This window comes from Engystomops pustulosus, chromosome 5, assembly GCF_040894005.1.
Source record: "Engystomops pustulosus chromosome 5, aEngPut4.maternal, whole genome shotgun sequence".
NCBI classification, from domain to species: Eukaryota; Metazoa; Chordata; class Amphibia; order Anura; family Leptodactylidae; genus Engystomops; species Engystomops pustulosus.
The window spans coordinates 3695193-3714993 of NC_092415.1; the positions used below are offsets into that span (position 1 = coordinate 3695193).

At 51.8% G+C, this 19801-nt stretch overlaps 2 protein-coding genes across 8 annotated transcripts in view; one reads left to right on the plus strand and one right to left on the minus strand.

The window, feature by feature from the left end:
* The window catches only part of EEF1D (eukaryotic translation elongation factor 1 delta), a 34987-nt gene extending 21316 nt beyond the window's left edge, over positions 1-13671 (minus strand). Inside the window, exons 1-11 of one of the 7 annotated variants that reach the window (XM_072151016.1) lie at positions 13347-13412; positions 11822-11838; positions 6802-7937; positions 5701-5824; positions 4651-4722; positions 3865-3936; positions 2924-3017; positions 2517-2626; positions 1520-1750; positions 1242-1436; positions 733-817 (exon numbers count right to left, since the gene is read on the minus strand). In XM_072151016.1, the coding sequence (XP_072007117.1) occupies positions 779-817; positions 1242-1436; positions 1520-1750; positions 2517-2626; positions 2924-3017; positions 3865-3936; positions 4651-4722; positions 5701-5824; positions 6802-7937 (2073 nt within the window). In that variant the 5' untranslated portion in view covers positions 11822-11838; positions 13347-13412 and the 3' untranslated portion in view covers positions 733-778. Of the gene's footprint in view, positions 1-732; positions 818-1241; positions 1437-1519; positions 1751-2516; positions 2627-2923; positions 3018-3864; positions 3937-4650; positions 4723-5700; positions 5825-6801; positions 7938-11821; positions 11839-13346; positions 13483-13579 lie in introns of those variants that run through there. The other 6 variants (XM_072151018.1, XM_072151017.1, XM_072151022.1 and 3 more) reach the window with 6 other exon arrangements.
* Positions 13672-13742: 71 nt separating this feature from the next.
* On the plus strand, positions 13743-17188 carry TIGD5 (tigger transposable element derived 5). The gene has a single exon (XM_072151024.1). The coding sequence runs from the start codon at positions 13973-13975 to the stop codon at positions 15602-15604; it is 1632 nt and encodes a 543-aa protein (XP_072007125.1). The 5' UTR covers positions 13743-13972; the 3' UTR covers positions 15605-17188.
* The last annotated feature ends 2613 nt before the right edge of the window (positions 17189-19801 follow it).

Sequence of the window (19801 nt, forward strand, 5' to 3'; positions counted from 1 at the left end):
ACCCAGATCATCACCCCAGCACAGAGTTTACAGACAGGACTGCAGTCCCTGGCCACGCTGGATGTGACCTGGGCTATTTTAAAGCTACACATCCTTAGCAGCCTGGGACTACAGGAGGAGCAAGGAAGTGCAGACAAGGCTGCGTAATTATTGGAGACCCTGCTCTGGGCCCCTGGAAGGAAGCGACAATGATATTCGGAATTTCTCCATTCTTTCAAATGTATTTGTGTCCTCAGGACACTGATACAATTAAAAGCTGTGACAAAACAGGTAGCAATAGGTTATTGCTTAAATTACCATGTTGGCACTTTTCATTTAAATAAGTGGGTTTGGTTGTAGTTTGGGCACTCTGTTTGCCATCACTGTTTTAGGCTACACTATGGTAGTTATAATTTCAGGGTTGGTTCCCCTTAATGTGGAGCAGTATGACAATACGGCCCTTGGAGCAATAAATGTTCTCATCCCCGACATAAATCCTTAGATCAGGGATAGAATAGACATTGAAACCGGTTTGTGGTCCATTTCTTCACAGCTCCACAGCCCTGCTGGGACACAGTGCTTCATATACAATGAGGACTATGGCACAGATATGACTGTGCTCTGTCCTCGTGTATATCCCATCCCTGACACAAAGTGATGATTCCTAGTCCTGCCTTTCCCTGGAGGCGCATGTGCACTATCCCTACCTGACCTGTACAGAATCTAGGATCAGAGAGAAGCGGAGGCAGGACATGGGGTACACGCTGCTCTTTATTGACACTCAGGACTGTGCTCAGGACTAGATCTTGTTGAAGGCTGCGATGTCCACGCTCTGCACCTGAAAACACGAAAACAGAGGAGGTCAGGAGATGGAAGGAACGAGAGAAGATCCTAGTGATCTGAGGGGGCAGAACATTATAGATTATATCAGGTCATCTACTCCAGGTCACCTCCAGAGGTGCAGGACGTTCTGCCTCAGTCTTAAAGGGGAAGTCCAGTATTTTGTTTTGATTATCCATGTGATGAATATCTGACTATTGGAGGTAAAAGACCATTCCCCCCTCTCCCCCAAGCGTGTGAGGCAGTGATCAGTCCTATTCTAATAAGTAGCATTGTGCAAGACCCTTGCATAGTTGTCTCCCCCATAACACAGGCCCATTTATTGTACTATAGTCTCGCACTTGGGGAGTGACTGCACCTATAGGATGGCAAATTGTATATACAAAGTGCAATAACTGTGGCCCCTGCAGTCAAACACTTACATAATCCTCAAATTTGGTGATCTCCTCCTCCAGGGTGTCTGTGCCGACCTTGTCATCCTCCACCACACACTGGATCTGCAGCTTCTTGATGCCATAGCCCACTGGCACCAGCTTGGAGGACCCCCACACCAGTCCGTCCATCTGAACAGTGCGCACGCATTCTTCCAGCTTCGCCATATCCGTTTCATCATCCCACTATGGAGAACATAATCAGGTGAGGGCAATGCACGGGGCATATAGGAATATACAGTAACACCAGACACGTCAGCGTCACTCACCGGTTTTACATCCAACAAGATGGAGGACTTGGCGATCACTCCAGGCTTCTTGGATTTCTTTTCGGCATACTGACGCAGTCGCTCCTCCCGGATTCTGGCGGCCTCCGAGTCCTCCTGTTCTTCATCGCTTCCGAAGAGGTCAATATCGTCATCATCATCATCGTCCTCTTCTGGCTTCAGCTGTAGGGCGGCTGCAGGAGGGCAGGAGAGGGCCGGCGTAGGGGCAGGAAGCTACAGGATAGAAGACACTAGTAAGGGACCTGGATAACATGACAGATTCCTTGCATCTGCAGTCACCACTAGGAGGAGCTAATGAGTTCTGAATTAAAGGGGTTGTCCGAGAGTTTAAAAAGGTGGCCGGGAGGGGGCTTAAAAAAAATAATATATAAAGATGTACATATCTTCCGACGCCCTCCGGTGTCCCGCGCTGCTGTGGCTCTCGCCCGTGTAAAGAAACATGGCCGCTGGACTCGCCCATCTGTCCCTATTCACAGCACTGCATGCAGGCCGGAAGGTCATCGGATCCGGCAGGAAGCCGAATCCAGCACTGCTCCGACGGCCATGTTTGTTTACACGGCGCACGGACTGGAGCGACAGCAGCGCGGGACACCTTTTGTTTTTTTCATAACTCTCGGACAACCCCTTTAAACACAACAGGCTTGAGGGTTCAGCTCTTAAAGGAAACCTATTTGGGATACATGGGCTTAGTGTCTCAAATAGCCTTATACCTCACTGCACAACAAATCTGAGGTGTACTACTCTGCAAAGGCTCAGAGAACAGCAGTGAAAGGAGATACAACACAGTACCTGGAATACAAGTCCATATTTCACAGTCCTGCTGATACTAACATTTGCAAATAGCTGAATACATCATAATAGAAGGTCGGCAACTCCTTCCAATGTGAGAATAGTAATACACTCCAGATACAACACCTAAGCCCAGTCTGCACAGAGCACAGCAGTGTGAGGTACGAATACCCCCCCATCTCCCAGTTACCTTGCACACAATTACAGGCGGGGGGGCTGTTGCTTGTGAGGTAGAAGACTTCTCCAGCGTAGTGACCCTGCTTTCCAGTTTGGATATGGCCGACTGAAGGTCCTTCACCACTAGAAGACAAGGAAGCAAAAGCTTCAAGACTACAAACACAACCCGAGCTCCAGCTCCAGAGAGACGGCCGCTCACGGACCACCCAAGGATCAGAAAGTCACAGTGTGCAGAACCCACTGGACCCGAAATTATGACGTCCTGTACATTGCGGATGTGACCGCTAAGGGCACAAGAACGAGGCCAGCGATTGGCTCAGCTGTTACATGCACAATGTACATGACCTGATAGGACAGTGGTCCGGGCCTCGGGGTGGTCTGCAGCTAGCGGGGTCCATACAATCATCTAGCAGTAGGCACCTTTTTGCAGGCTCTGGTTCTCATATTCTAGACTGGCGACCCGTGACAGGAGCTCGCTGTTCTCTCCGTTGGTGCCAGGGGCGGCGGCAGCGCTCTACAAAAAACAATCAGGAGAAGGATTAAACCCGGCAAGAATAATGCAAATGTGTCTGACCAACCCTGAACACTGGCGGAGATACAGGATGACCGGCAATGGGGGAGGGGAGGGATCAGGCTGCAGCCCCTTCCCCCATCTCTGCTGTAATGGAGGATTGGGGTGGGGGATAGAGGGGCACAAGGAGCAGATGGAGAACTGTACAGAAGAGCCGAAGCCTCCAACCCGAGGACACCAAGAGCGAGCAGAACCCCAGCAGCCAAGAGCAGCGGCATGCAGGAGACCCTCATAGGGCGCGGACCCACTTTTATGCAAAGAGAATATGATGCACGTTTAAAGGGGTCATCAAAAAGGTGGCAAGAGACTGAGTACTGCAGCACTCACATAGTCTCTTGCCACCATACAGTCTATAGTGGCTGTGCTTGGTATTGCAGCTCATCCCCATTCACAAGTCCAGTTACATACAGGCTACAGGGCACAGATGTGCCAAGACCACCGGAAGACAAGCCCCCGATCACCTATTCTAAGGACAGATGATTAAGGTCATTCAGGCGGAGAAACCTTTTAAGACTCAGGGTTAGGTACTCCAGTCACATGCAAAGCTGCATGTACAACCTGGTAGCCCTGCAGGCATGTGAACACTACATCCATGCAGATGATTTACCAGCAGGGGGCAGCGGAGTGATATCTTCTGCAGAAAGCTGAAGGTGCAGCTCTAGATGTAACTGGAGTAGTCCTGATGCAATTCTACAGCTGCCAGTTATGTGCATGTATGGAGGTAGGTCCTCTGCACACCCCAGGCTACACATGGTGTTATCTGTACCCCTGTGATTGGCGATTGACTTACAGTACAGGCCCCTGATTGGCTCTTGGTAGGGGGAGCCTGGCCTTCCTTAGGGCTATGCAGGACTGTCCTCAGCTAGAAAGGGGAGAAACGTGGATTTGTTTAATGAACGGAAACACCCGGACACCAGGGACGCAGAAACAGAAGGAGCCATGCACAGTAAGGGACCGCGGGAGGAGGTCATGCGGAGGAAGCAGAGCCGGCAGCAGCGACCTGACATCTATGCGGAGCCCCCCTCAGTCTGCTCATCCATAGGGGTCGGATCCTATACATAGTGCAGGACATGTATGCACATACCCCTCCCGTGTAACCCAAGCCCTTCCTGTAATACAGCGGAGAATCCTATTACTCTAGTCACATCCAGAGCTGCATTCATCCTTCAAAGTCTCTGGATGCGACTGGAGTATAAAGTGCAGCATAAACCATCAGTATTATATGCAGGTTAAGTCCTAAGGGGGGGGGGCATCAATTTAGAGAACCCTTTTAATAAAAGGGGCCCCTGCTCAGTCTCTTGCACTGTACAGAACAGCTCGGGGGTGACCTGTCTAGTATTAGGCAGTATTATGGAGGACTCCTATATCTGGCAAATCTCGGGATAGGTGTAGAGGTCCGGCTCCTCAGGCCGCTGCATGTGATCTGCAGAGTATCGCACACTGAGGATGAGGCTGATTATTAGTGATGAGGGGTGAATCTGCGGGGGCGCACACATACACAGGGGGGTTAGGACACACAGGAGGAGGTTAGAGGAGAGCGGCGGCGGCTCTGGGTTACGTGGCGGCTGGTACTCACTCCGGCCAGCGATTTCTGGATATTCTCCCTGGCTCTGGCAATGTCCCTGAGGATTGTGCTCGCTCCGTCTTCCTGTAGGCCGTGCACAAAGAACCACACACACATTTTACATGTTACCAGGAGGGAAAGTGCAGGAATCAGAGAAAAAGGTTTCAGCCTGATGGAAGGAGGGGGATGAAGGCCTTGACCGATGCAAATGTAACAAACCATCACCGAGCGGGCAAGAGACACGCGGCCAGAGGCAAGAGAAGCAGACGTCAGCCCGGGGAGGGAGAAGCTCACAGGATACATGGGATAGCTCAGTACTACATACAACCACAAGTCTAAGAGGGAGACCGTCCTGGGCTTCCAGCAGCCTCTGCAACATTTTCAAGACCTCCGCTTGCTGTCCAAATGCAGTACACTTTAAGACTTGTAGCTTGTGCAGACCTAGTCCTGCTCACAGCTCTCCACTGACACACTGTAACAAATCCATCCAGGAAAAAGGTTCCCGACTCCCAACAGCAAGCAGAGGTGCTGAAAACTAGGAGGAAGCAAAATCTTTGCAGAGCTTTTCATTATCAATGAATATTATTATGATACAAGAAGCACAGGACAGGACGCCCGCCGGAGGGTATATTCACACGTACAGGCTGCAGCTTTACAAGATAATATACACACAATACATATATATCCTGCAGTGTGAACATGCCCTCACATACTGCACTTATATCAAGGTGCGGAAGGTCCCCCCAGAGTGTGCAGACGCTGTGCCTGGTCTCCATACTAGCAGTCACCTCCATTTAAGGGGTCACAGATGTAGGGGGCTCAGTATAGGGAGCAGATAATCTCCGGCTGAGTTACATGGGGGTCCGGAAGGGACGGAGGGATAAAATAAGCCCAATATTGAGAATGAAATTAAACCTGAACATAGAGGTTCTGAATGCAGGGGACGTTCTGGTGCCGGCTCAGCGATCAGGATGGGGCAAGTACATGTGCACATCTCTGGGGTCGGAGACCTCGGCTCTGACATAAATGCAGTAAGGCAGACTCCCCTCGCTCATCGCTCACCTGTGACTGGGAGTTGGGTGCAGATTTCTGGCTCAGGCGCTCGTAGTACTGCTTCTCGGCGTCGTCATACTTGCATTTGTCAAACCAGATCTTCTCTGTGCCGAGGAATGAAGCCGCCATGTCTCTGCAAGAATACACAGCAATCAGTGTTAGAGGTCGGTCACCGCAGCACATGGGAACATACAAGAGGGGGCGCAGCGCCGTGACCTCACCACAGGGGCACAATGATGACATCACACTGTATACAGACGCCTCAGTGATGCAGTCATTACTACAGGTTATCGCTGTATGACAGGACTACGCTCCCTACCTCTCTAGGGCAAGGCAGAGAACGACTGATGTGCTATGGGAACCTGCCCTTAGTGGTGACCCTGCAGCCACGTCCATGGAGACACGTGTAATCCCACTGCTGGGTGTGTGGTTAGTAGCAGCAGGACTGAGGACGTCCCCTCACACTGCTGTGCTCTGTGCGGTCTGCAACCAGTGTTAGGCATACTCCCTGGAGAAGTGTGTAATCATACCAAGAAAACAGGGGTGTATCCTCACTGCTGTGCTCTCTGCATGGATTACTCCACATCTCCTCCTACTTCTTACCGACTGTTGTAATGTACAACCTGAGACTTAAGAGCACAGCAGTGTGAGGAAATGCTCCCAGTGCACTTGGAAAAGCGACAATTCCAGTATATAAATCCAGATTTCAGAGTCCTGATCTCTACACATATCTTCAGGGACAATACATAGCACTGGTTGCACAGAGCACAGCAGTGTGAGGACATGCCCACAGTGCACTTGGAGAGATTACAATCCTAGAATATAAATCCATATTCCACAGTCCTGCTGCTACACTGTGTCTGATTATACCTCTCTCCAAGGGCAACATATAACACTGGCAGCAGTCTGGTCACACGTGAGGACAGACGCCTTTAAGATATTGCTCTAGTTATCGGCTCAGTGCCTTCAGCATTGGGGTTTGATAGGCAGGGGGAGGGGGGGTCTGATAGGCAGGGGGGAGAAAAAAATCCCTGAAACAAAATAATTAATGTAACAAAAACGTAAATAAATGTAACACAAGCAGAAACAAAGTATATTAGAGACTCCTACTTCTTGGCGCCATGCCTGGCGTTTATCTTGCCGCACATCACAGCGCTGGATGTCTTATGGCTTTGAGCGGTGTAGTAGTTCTCCTCGGCTTTGTCGTAGGCGCCCTTTTCCAGCCACACCCTCTCGCTGTCGGTATGCAGGTAGTATGCGGGGTAATACAGTGCGCTGGTCTCTTCTGGGATAATGGGCAGCTCCTTCTTCCTGATGGGTGGCTGCTTCCCTGCAGACTTCTTGCTCCACTTGTCCTTCTTTCCCCTCTTGCCCGTGTTCTGGCTCCAGGTCTGTAGGTTGGCATCAGTCTGCGTGGTCGCCTGTGCCACATGCTCGTAGTACCGCGCCTCCGCCTGGTCATACAGGGACTTGTCCAGCCACACCTCGGACAGCAGGCCCTGCAGACCGACCCAGTGAGGCTTCCCGTTCACAGTCGGGTCTGATACTATGGAGTTTAGAGTCAGTGGACTGGGCGCCGTGGCTGGGGTGGGGGTGGCACTTGCATATCCTTCATCAGGTGTCTTTTGGGAGGACCTTGGCACAGTGCGATCTGCAGAGACCAGGTTGAGGTTTAGCATACGAGGAGCTAGAGGGGAGGTAAATTGTGTGACAAACTGGTTCTCTGCATCCTCGAAATTAAACTTGTTGACCCAGATGCCCTTGCTGACGTGGTGACATGCCACCATGCTGCCGTGGCAGCAGCCGCCTGAGGGGTTGTTCTTGACAGAGCCTTGACTGGCTTGGGGTCTGTTACCAGCTAGCGTTTTGGTTGGAGGCAGCGACTCTGATGCCCTGACCTGATCTGCCGCCAGCCGGGAGTGGTACTGGCTCTCAGCCTCATCATAGATGCCCTTCTCCAGCCACACAGCGTCAGCCATCATGCCAACCAGGGACGCATCCACCTGGGAGGGAGCCGCTTTGTTTCGGGGAGACCTTCGCCTCTTTTTCTGCTTCTTGCCATTGACTTTCTTCTGGTCGTTGTTTGCAGAGTTCTCCGCAGGTTCGCACTGGTCTCCGTTAGGGGTTTCGATCTTCTTAGGGGTTGGCACGGTCTGGGCACCACACAGGAGCTTGGCACCATCCTCACACTTGTGCTTGTCTACCCAGCCGGGCTCCGCGGGGCTCTGATGCTTCCTTGTCCTCATCTTGCAGCAGCATTAAAAGACAACAAGATGTAACGGCAGACAGAAGAGAGGAGGCGGGGGGCACCAGAGAAGACCCCGGGGGAGGTTACAGGGATAGGGGGTGGCGGGGGGCTGCTAATATCATATCCCGCTGCACAATGGAGATAACTCCACCAGGATTACACAGAGCAGGGATCTCGTCACATTCATTCTCATTGTGCGGGGCCCTGGATTCTCTAGGGCCACAGTGGGAATAAAGCAGATGTGTGTCTATGGTATACACAGGACACATTCACAAGATGCCACCAAATCGTGCCGTGGTCTGCAGAGGTTTAGAGGGGGGGGGGGGGGGGGTGATCAGTCTGCGGGGTCTTCTCTGGACATCCCATATTTCTATAGAGCTGAATCATGCAATGATCTGTGGGAGAAAGATGGACGATGCCTCGGTGACCAACCAGGAGGCCATGAACAAGGTTCCAGCTTCTGCAGGTCCATAGAGCGGCGGAAGATGGAGCCAAACTCAGCAGAGGCGCTGGACTCATAGTCCGAGAGGAAGGAGAGGATGATGAATCTCTGCATCACTACAATAGAGAACGAGGCTCCCAGCGTATAGAAGGGACACAACCATCAAGAGAAGACTACAAAGGTGGCTCTGCTGCCAACAGGACAAAGCTGCACACAGATCAGACTGTAAGCTCTTGTGTCACCCCCTCATCCTCATAGACTGTAAGCTCTTGTGTCATCTCCTCATCCTCATAGACTGTAAGCTCTTGTGTCACCCCCTTATCCTCATAGACTGTAAGCTCTTGTGTCCCTCTCATCCTCATAGACTGTAAGCTCTTGTGTCCCTCTCATCCTCATAGACTGTAAGCTCTTGTGTCCTCCCCTCATCCTCATAGACTGTAAGCTCTTGTGTCACCCCCTTATCCTCATAGACTGTAAGCTCTTGTGTCACCTCCTCATCCTCATAGACTGTAAGCTCTTGTGTCACCCCCTCATCCTCATAGACTGTAAGCTCTTGTGTCACCCCCTTATCCTCATAGACTGTAAGCTCTTGTGTCACCCCCTCATCCTCAGACTGTAAGCTCTTGTGTCACCCCTCATCCTCATAGACTGTAAGCTCTTGTGTCCCCCTCATCCTCATAGACTGTAAGCTCTTGTGTCACCCCCTTATCCTCATAGACTGTAAGCTCTTGTGTCACCCCCTCATCCTCATAGACTGTAAGCTCTTGTGTCACCCCTCATCCTCATAGACTGTAAGCTCTTGTGTCCCCCTCATCCTCATAGACTGTAAGCCCTTGTGTCACCCCCTTATCCTCATAGACTGTAAGCTCTTGTGTCTCCCCTCAGACTGTAAGCTCTTGTGTCACCCCCTCATCCTCATAGACTGTAAGCTCTTGTGTCACCCCTCATCCTCATAGACTGTAAGCTCTTGTGTCCCCCTCATCCTCATAGACTGTAAGCCCTTGTGTCACCCCCTTATCCTCATAGACTGTAAGCTCTTGTGTCTCCCCTCAGACTGTAAGCTCTTGTGTCACCCCCTCATCCTCATAGACTGTAAGCTCTTGTGTCACCCCCTTATCCTCATAGACTGTAAGCTCTTGTGTCACCCCCTTATCCTCATAGACTGTAAGCTCTTGTGTCACCCCCTTATCCTCATAGACTGTAAGCTCTTGTGTCACCTCCTCATCCTCATAGACTGTAAGCTCTTGTGTCCTCACTCATCCTCATAGACTGTAAGCTCTTGTGTCACCCCCTCATCCTCATAGACTGTAAGCTCTTGTGTCACCCCCTTATCCTCATAGACTGTAAGCTCTTGTGAGCAGGGCCCTCCCTCCTATTGGTCCATATGGCTGTAATGTAATATATTTGTACATGTCGCCTGTGATTTGTAAAGTGCCACAAAATATGATTGTACTATATAAATAAAGATTAGTATTAGGGTGTAAGACCCCATGAAAAATATATATATATATATATATATATATATATATATATATATAGATACCAGCGCCACAGTATTAGGAGTGCACATGCTCCCGGGTTAAGAGATGCGCTAAGCACCCCCCACCCCTCCCCCCATTGCAGCTTTTGTCCTATACAATGCACAGGAGACCCCGGGAAAAGCCGCCATGTACCTATATCCAGGGCTCAGCCCCGATGTGAGACCAGGCAGAACAGACCCCATTATTATGCAGCTTTCCAGGAAATCAATGTGATGCTGGAGGATGAGATGTTGCATTGCACCATTAGTTTTGGCGATGAGGACAATGCCGGGTCATCCTGAGGGGGGGCTGAAGATATCATATACAGGGGGCACCTAAAGGCCCAGGACTGGCAGTAGCTCCGCTTGATGGTTGTGTTGCATCTCTGTAGAGGTTCAGATAGCAGCATGCAATGAGAATGACGAGAAGGCAGAGGTAAGAGAGATGCAGAGCGATCACCTGCACTTCTGCTGAAAGGGTTAATGCAAGATTTCCAAGAATAGCCCTTAGCCCCCTCCCCCAAAAATCACTAAATGCACCCAGCTCAGAGATATTCCATATCCAATCATTGCTTTCCTATCTATGTGCCCGCCTCTGCTGCTGTATAACCCCCTCTAGTCTGCTATGTGCCCGCCTCTGCTGCTGTATACCCCCCTCCAGTCTGCTATGTGCCCGCCACTGCTGCTGTATACCCCCCTCCAGTCTGCTATGTGCCCGCCACTGCTGCTGTATACCCCCCTCCAGTCTGCTATGTGCCCGCCTCTGCTGCTGTATACCCCCCTCCAGTCTGCTATGTGCCCGCCTATGCTGCTGTATACCCCCCTCCAGTCTGCTATGTGCCCGCCTATGCTGCTGTATACCCCCCTCCAGTCTGCTATGTGCCCGCCTATGCTGCTGTATACCCCCCTCCAGTCTGCTATGTGCCCGCCTATGCTGCTGTATACCCCCCTCCAGTCTGCTATGTGCCCGCCTCTGCTGCTGTATACCCCCCTCCAGTCTGTTATGTGCCCGCCTCTGCTGCTGTATACCCCCCTCCAGTCTGCTATGTGCCCGCCTATGCTGCTGTATACCCCCCTCCAGTCTGCTATGTGCCCGCCACTGCTGCTGTATACCCCCCTCTAGTCTGCTATGTGCCCGCCACTGCTGCTGTATACCCTCCTCCAGTCTGCTATGTGCCCGCCACTGCTGCTGTATACCCCCCTCCAGTCTGCTATGTGCCCGCTACTGCTGCTGCTGTATACCTCCCTCCAGTCTGCTATGTGCTCACTACTGCTGCTGCATACCCCCCTCCAGTCTGCTATGTGCTCACTACTGCTGCTGCATACCCCCCTCCAGTCTGCTATGTGCTCACTACTGCTGCTGCATACCCCCCTCCAGTCTGCTATGTGCCCACTACTGCTGCTGCATACCCCCCTCCAGTCTGCTATGTGCTCACTACTGCTGCTGCTGCATACCCCCCTCCAGTCTGCTATGTGCTCACTACTGCTGCTGCATACCCCCCTCCAGTCTGCTATGTGCTCACTACTGCTGCTGCATACCCCCCTCCAGTCTGCTATGTGCTCACTACTGCTGCTGCATACCCCCCTCCAGTCTGCTATGTGCTCACTACTGCTGCTGCATACCCCCCTCCAGTCTGCTATGTGCCCACTACTGCTGCTGCATACCCCCCTCCAGTCTGCTATGTGCTCACTACTGCTGCTGCATACCCCCCTCCAGTCTGCTATGTGCTCACTACTGCTGCTGCATACCCCGCTCCAGTCTGCCATGTGCCCGCTGCTGCTGTATACCCTCCTCCAGTCTGCTATGTGCCCGCTACTGCTGCTGCATACCTCCCTCCCAGAACCAGAGGAATGATGGAGCAGTATGGTGGGTGATGGATGATGAGATCATGCACATGGAGTCTACATGGAGCATACTCACTATGTACCGCAGGAGAACTGAGCAGCCGAGTCAGCAGGAAAGAGAAAGCAGCAAAGTTAGACCACAGCACAGCGCCCCCCAGAGGACAGACAGCTCATGCAAGACACTCAGGAGGAAGGGTCTCAGGTCTTACAAGAGTTTACAGAAACAGCAAGTTTTCATTGTAAATTTTTACGCAATTGATGACGATTAACCATATTTTCCCAGGTGAACCATCAGTACAGCAGGAATATACACCTCCTCTCCCATGTGTATACAGGAGGCTTCATTCCCATGACCGGACCCTCTCCAAAGCCAATCACTTACCCTGGAGTCACATCCATACATTGGGTAATATAAGCTGCCCCTCCCCCCATCCACAGCAGTGACCTCGGTGTGGTCTAGAAAGGACTGATCAGCCCTAGTCCTGGATCACCAGAGCTGCACTCACTATTCTGCTAGTTGGGAGTCAGTAATCTTATAGAAGCAGAACATCAAGGAAGACCAGGGGAGAGCAAGTCAGCAGAACGAGTGCAGCTCAGAGAGGAACGTGCTCAGGATTATACACAGCGGAGATCACAGAGCAAACGACGCACCCCACCCCCATATCCTATAATACACCCCAATACTCACATAACATACAGTGGGGAGATATCTATATATATATACACATACAGTCCCATTACGCCTATATCAAAGCCATACATGGGAGGAGGGGAAATGGGGGTCATTACACCAAATGTAACTCCTCCCCCACCTCATTTCCTATACACACGCCCCAATACCCCTCCCATATCCTATATATGAGTAATGTCATTCCCAATACTCCCCAAACCCCACATAACCCTCCTCCTATATAGATATATGAAGCCTATACCAGACATGCATATATACATGCACAGGAAATCCTTTATCTGCCCCCCCCCCCCTCTATATATATATCTAGCACCCCAATCCCTCCTAAATCCTACATATACCCCTCCATACCCTACATCCCACCCCATATCCTTTATATATCGCTGCCATATAGTCCTCCCCTTCATATCAGAGACATATATAACCTATAGCCAGCCCCTCCCCCATTATATATATATTCTTCCTCCTGTATACTGTGTCCCCTACATAACATTTATCTTATATCTAGTCCCCCATATCCTATACATTGCCCCAATCCCTCCAAAATCCTTCGTATCATACTGCCGTATACGCAACCCCTTTATATGAGACATATAGAACCTATAGGCAGCCCCTCCCCCACTAAGTATATATTCTTCCTCCTGTATACTGTGTCCCCTACATATATTTATCCTATATCTAGTCCCCCATATCCTATACATTGCCCCAATCCCTCATCTATACATAATACTGCCGTATACTCCTCCCCTTCATAGCAGAGACATATAGAACCTATAGGCAGCCCCCTCCCCCCCGTCCTGTCACATCACACATCCCCCCATTATAATGTCCGTTATCTTATACACGGAGCCTCCGGTGCAGCCCCCCGCCCCCGTCCAGTCAGGTTCCCAGCGCCGGGCCCGGTACTCACACTACAGCCGCCGCCGTGCGAGAGGAGAGCGGGAGGGAAAGAGCGCACCACGTGACCGGCCCAGGCACCAGCGCACGGCCCGGACTCTACCAACACCTACGTGATAGGGGGCGCTAAAACGGAACATTAGACCCTGTACCAACTGTCATTAATATATTTACACGTTGCAAATATTAAACGCTCTCATAACATTTGTCTCCAACGTCTACCAGCCACTGAGTCCTTCATTTTACCCGATTTCGCCGTTCTGCTCCATTGATGAGATGGTAGCGGCTGTAACGTAAGCAGAAAATCGCGTCTGCGCAGTTAGGACGTGCGGCGAGGAGAAAGTAGCGCATGCGTACTTATATGACGTTTGGTGACAGCTGGGATACGTGGCGCGTGCGCAGTGTGCCCGGCTGGCTGTTGGCACAGCGCATGCGTGGGAGCATGTGTGAGTGTCTGACTGGGCAGAGTTTTTGGGCTCTGGAGGGGAGGAGGGGTGAGAGCAGAGACACAAGGGAGACAGGGCTGTGTGGCCACACTGCTGCAGCTGGGCCCAAGCTTGAAGAGGGCGCCGCCTGGCACCATGCCTGGCATCCTCCAGTGACGTACATGTCTGTGCCCGCAGCCGGTGCCCTGCTGTCATGTCCTGCCTAGAGCCCAGGCCGGGCGCGGCACAGTGCCCACAGTCCATGGTAAAGATGGCGCTGCGCAAGGCTTACTCCATCAAAGACAAGTTACAAGCCATACAAAGGGTTAAGAACGGCGAACGCCAGGCCAGCGTCTCCAGAGATTTCGGGGTGCCAGGAGGAACTCTCCGGGGGTGGCTGAAGGACGAGCAGAAGCTCCGATGGTTTCTGGAGCAGCTCGGAGGCGATGTGGGGACACAGAGGAAGAAGATGCGTCTTGCCAACGAAGAAGAGATTGACCGGGCCGTGTACTCGTGGTTCATCACACTAAGACAACAAGGCGTCCCTCTGTCCGGGCCGATCATCCAGGCCCAGGCCGAGACCTTCTCCAAGCAGATCTACGGAGAGGACTGCACCTTCAAGGCCAGCCATGGCTGGTTCTGGCGCTGGCAGAAAAGACACGGTATCTCCAGTCAGCGCATCTATGGCGAGACAGAGATCAGGACGACAGACATTGACCCGGTTCTGGTCTTTCCAGAAGAACAACCCAAAACACCGGTGAATGATGGTGGCTACGGAGACGAACAGATCTACAACGCCAACATTACCGGATTGTATTGGAAGCTCCTTCCAGACCAAACCCATGACATCATCACGTCTAAGACGCCCCAGGGCCACCACAAAGTGAAGGACAGAGTCACCATTCTCCTAGCAGCCAACCTAACCGGAAACCACAAGCTGAAACCATTGGTGGTCGGAAAGCTGCAGGATCCGGCAAGTCTCCGGCACCAACCTCAAGACAAGCTGCCGGCAACCTACAGATACTGTAAGAAGGCGCGGGTGACCCCTGATCTGCTCCGACAGTGGTTTTTTGAGGACTTTGTGCCCATGGTAAAGCGATACTTGAGAAGATGCTGTCTTCAGCAGAAAGCGGTACTCCTTGTAAACCAGAGTGCACGAAGCCCCCCTGAGAAGGGGCTGCAGACCCCCGATGGCAGCATACGGGTCTTGTTCATTTCAAAGAACACCAGAAGTAAGATCCCATCCATGGATCAAGGCGTCGTCTCCTCCTTCAAACAACTCTACAAGCGGGAGCTCCTGAGGCTGTTGGCCTCCGCTGAGGGGGCTCCTTCAGATTTCGTCAGGTCCTTCCTGTTGAGGGACATGATCTACCTGTCCGGCCAGGCCTGGGGCATGATACAGGCAGGGAGTATTGAGAAGTGTTGGCTCTATGGCCTCAAAGCTGCCTTCGAGAGCAGCGCCATGGTGGACACGGTTGGTGACGACTCCAGCAAAGTCTTCTCAGACTTGACCAACCTGGCGTCTCTGCTTTATAAACAATTGGCCCCTGAGGACATTGCGGAGTGGCTTCACCTTGATGACTCCATCGCGACCATGCAGGACTCCTGTGACCATGGAGGCAGTAGTGATGAGGATGACATAGAGCATGAGCCATACCCTACAGCAGCCGAGGCCGCCCAGGGGCTGGAGACTGCTCTGCAATGGTTTGTGGCCCAGGAGCCGCAGACTGTGGCCCCTGGAGAAATTGCACAGTTACGTTCCCTAATCTCCAAGGCGAAACATCTCCAGCAAATGCAATCACAAACCAAAGGCGACAAGTGCGGTGCCTCCTGCGTGATGGAATAGGATGGGCAGGGCATGAACCATATCTATAGGTGTCAGAGTATGGATCTAGATGTACACACCCTGTCATATAGCGGCTCAGGAAATCAGTCTGTGAGATAATGGGGCAAATTTACTTACCTGGTCCTGTCGCGTTGTCCAAAAAGGATTCAGGTCTGCCGCGATTCATTAAGATCGTGCGCCCGAGTTCGTGCATCCGTCACTTCTGCGCTGAGGTCTGCCGGAGTTCACCTTCTTCTTCCCAGTGCTTGTAAGTCTGTGTCATGCGACACAATTCTAAATGTTAAATCCCACACAATGTCTGAATCCGTCGGGTTTTCCGAAGGCCACACCCCCGATCTCTGACACGTGCAAGCCGATGCGGCAAAATCCAATCGCGTGTGCCAAAATCCCGGGGCACTGCGGCGCAAACGCGGAAATCGTAGGGAAACCCGATGAAAATGCACTCCGCTGACCCTTAGTAAATGAGCCCCAATGGGGCACATTTACTTACCAGGTCCCAGCGCGATCCTATGGTGCGTTGTCCGACGAGGATTCGGATCTGTCGCGATTTACTAAGATCGAGCACCCAAGTTCCTGCAGGTGTCGCTGCTGCGCCGAGGTCCACTGGAGTTCAGCTGCTTCTTCCCGGTGCATGTGAGTGCTATTCTTGCGACACAATTTGTTTTTTAAATTCCGCGAATCCGTCGTGTTGTCCGACAGCCACGCCCCCCAATCTCTGTTCCGTGCAAGCCAACACCGATGCGCCACAATCCCATCGCGTGCGCCAAAAACCTGGGGCAATTCAGCGCAAAATGGAAATATTCTGGAAACCTGATGAAAGTGCGGCATTCGGACCCTTAGTAAATGAGCCCCAATATGTCACATCTGTGGGGCAAAAATCTTGTGCCCATGGGGCAGTAGCTCATGTCTGTGGTGATATGTCCTATCAGCCTGGTTAGTAGTATTTCTCATCTATGAGGCAACACCTTAGTGGTTGGGGGTAATATGGCAGCTCTGTGAGGAGAGCCCTCTACTAGGGGTACCTGAGCCTCCGCACCCGACCACAGGATAAATCAAACTCCTGTATCCTTACCCCCAGAGGGGAGATCTGTCCATCAGTCTGTGAGTAGTAGGGGGAGGAGCTCAGTCTTTGGGGTAAAATCTCCTGCTTCTATGTATAATGTCACACTGGAGGGGTAATATTACTTATATTACTTACAGCTGCCCTTTGGATTGGGTATTAGATGTGGACCAATCACATTTCCCCTTTGTCTGTGTATTAGTGGGGGGGTTATTGAGAGACCCCTCTGGTTTATGTGAGATCCAGATATACACATGTAATGACACTGATCAGGTGGAGACCACAGACAACGTGGCTCCCACCATAGACCCCCACATGTCACTTCTGACCCCCCTAATGTTACCCTCTGTATGTCAGCTCATGGAGCTCCAGTGTCAGATATATAACCCGATCCCCCGGCCCCACAGTATTATCCTCTGCAGATCCCTGGAGCATAGACCCCCACACTCCGGGTCCTGAACCCCACAACGTTCTCCATGTCGTTTGTTGTTTTGTTTTTTATGTCCCTTGATGCACTTTACACATTTCTGAATAATAAAGTTCTGTAATAAATAATTAGTTTTATGCTGATATTTCTAAAGATTTATACTGCACACAGATACTGCGGAGAAAATTCACACCCCTTTCAATGTTTCACTCTTTGTTTCATTGCAGTTCTTTATTTTGGTCATTAATGTGCCCCCCCCCCAGTAATGTGCCCTCTGCCCCCCCCCAGTAATGTGCCCTCTGCTCCCCCCCAGTAATGTGCCCTCTGCTCCCCCCCCAGTAATGTGCCCTCTGCTCCCCCCCAGTAATGTGCCCTCTGCCCCCCCCCAGTAATGTGCCCTCTGCTCCCCCCCAGTAATGTGCCCTCTGCTCCCCCCCAGTAATGTGCCCTCTGCTCCCCCCCCCAGTATTGTGCCCTCTGCCCCCCCCCAGTAATGTGCCCTCTGCTCCCCCCCAGTAATGTGCCCTCTGCTCCCCCCAGTAATGTGCCCTCTGCCCCCCCCCAGTAATGTGCCCTCTGCTCACCCCCCAGTAATGTGCCCTCTGCTCACCCCCCAGTAATGTGCCCTCTGCTCACCCCCCAGTAATGTGCCCTCTGCTCACCCCCCAGTAATGTGCCCTCTGCTCACCCCCCAGTAATGTGCCCTCTGCTCACCCCCCAGTAATGTGCCCTCTGCTCACCCCCCAGTAATGTGCCCTCTGCTCACCCCCCAGTAATGTGCCCTCTGCTCACCCCCCCAGTAATGTGCCCTCTGCTCACCCCCCCAGTAATGTGCCCTCTGCTCACCCCCCAGTAATGTTCCCTCTGCCCCCCCCAGTAATGTGCCCTCTGCTCCCCCCAGTAATGTGCCCTCTGCTCCCCCCCAGTAATGTGCCCTCTGCCCCCCCCCCCAGTAATGTGCCCTCTGCTCACCCCCCCCAGTAATGTTCCCTCTGCTCACCCCCCAGTAATGTGCCCTCTGCCCTGAAGCTTCTCCTCACATGAAGGACCCGGACTATGAGGAATAAGATTCTCTGCTCCGAGGAGATGGAGATTGGACTTTATGGGGATAATTCTAAGCGGTGGAGAAAACCCGGCGCCGCTCATCACCTGCCAAATACAATCCCATCAGTGACACATGGGGGGCAGCATCAGGCTATGGGGGGGAGGGCAGCATCAGGCTATGGGCGAGGGGGGCAGTGCCCTGGGGAAGGGGGGGAGCATCCGGCTTCCTCTGTAAATGATGTAGGTACAGATAGTGCTGCCTCCCTGTCTTCCCCTGTAAATGATGTAGGTACAGATAGTGCTTCCTCCCTGTCTTCCCCTGTAAATGATGTAGGTACAGATAGTGCTTCCTCCCTGTCTCCCCCTGTAAATGATGTAGGTACAGATAGTGCTTCCTCCCTGTCTTCCCCTGTAAATGATGTAGGTACAGATAGTGCTGCCTCCCTGTATCTTCCTGTAAATGATGTAGATACAGATAGTGCTGCCTCCCTGTATCTTCCTGTAAATGATGTAGGTACAGATAGTGCTGCCTCCCTGTATCTTCCTGTAAATGATGTAGGTACAGATAGTGCTGCCGCCCTGTATCTTCCTGTAAATGATGTAGGTACAGATAGTGCTGCCTCCGGTCTTCCCCAGTAAATGATGTAGGTACAGATAGTGCTGCCTCCCTGTCTTCCCCAGTAAATGATGTAGGTACAGATAGTGCTGTCTCCCTGTCTCACCATGTAAATGATGTAGGTACAGATAGTGCTGCCTCCATGTCTTCCCCTGTAAATGATGTAGGTACAGATAGTGCTGCCTCCCCGTGTTCCCCAGTAAATGATGTAGGTACAGATAGTGCTGCCTCCCCGTGTTCCCCAGTAAATGATGTAGGTACAGATAGTGCTGCCTCCCTGTCCCACCATGTAAATGATGTAGGTACAGATAGTGCTGCCTCCCTGTCCCACCATGTAAATGGTGTAGGTACAGATAGTGCTGCCTCCCTGTCCCACCATGTAAATGATGTAGGTACAGATAGTGCTGCCTCCCTGTCCCACCATGTAAATGATTTAGGTACAGATAGTGCTGCTTCCCTGTCTTCCCCTGTAAATGATGTAGGTACAGAGAGTGTTGCCTCCCTGTCTCCCCCTGTAAATGATGTAGGTACAGATAGTGTTGCCTCCCTGTCTTCCCCTGTAAATGATGTAGGTACAGATAGTGCTGCCTCCTTGTCTTCCCCTGTAAATGATGTAGGTACAGATAGTGTTGCCTCCCTGTAAATGATTTAGGTACAGATAGTGCTGCCTCCCTGTCTTCCCCTGTAAATGATGTAGGTACAGATAGTGCTGCCTCCCTGTCTTCCCCTGTAAATGATGTAGATACAGATAGTGCTGCCTCCCTGTCTCCCCCTGTAAATGATGTAGGTACAGATAGTACTGCCTCCCTATCTTCCCCTGTAAATGATGTAGGTACAGATAGTGCTGCCTCCTTGTCTTCCCCTGTAAATGATGTAGGTACAGATAGTGCTGCCTCCCTGTCTTCCCCTGTAAATGATGTAGATACAGATAGTGCTGCCTCCCTGTCTCCCCCTGTAAATGATGTAGGTACAGATAGTACTGCCTCCCTATCTTCCCCTGTAAATGATGTAGGTACAGATAGTGCTGCTTCCCTGTCTTCCCCTGTAAAT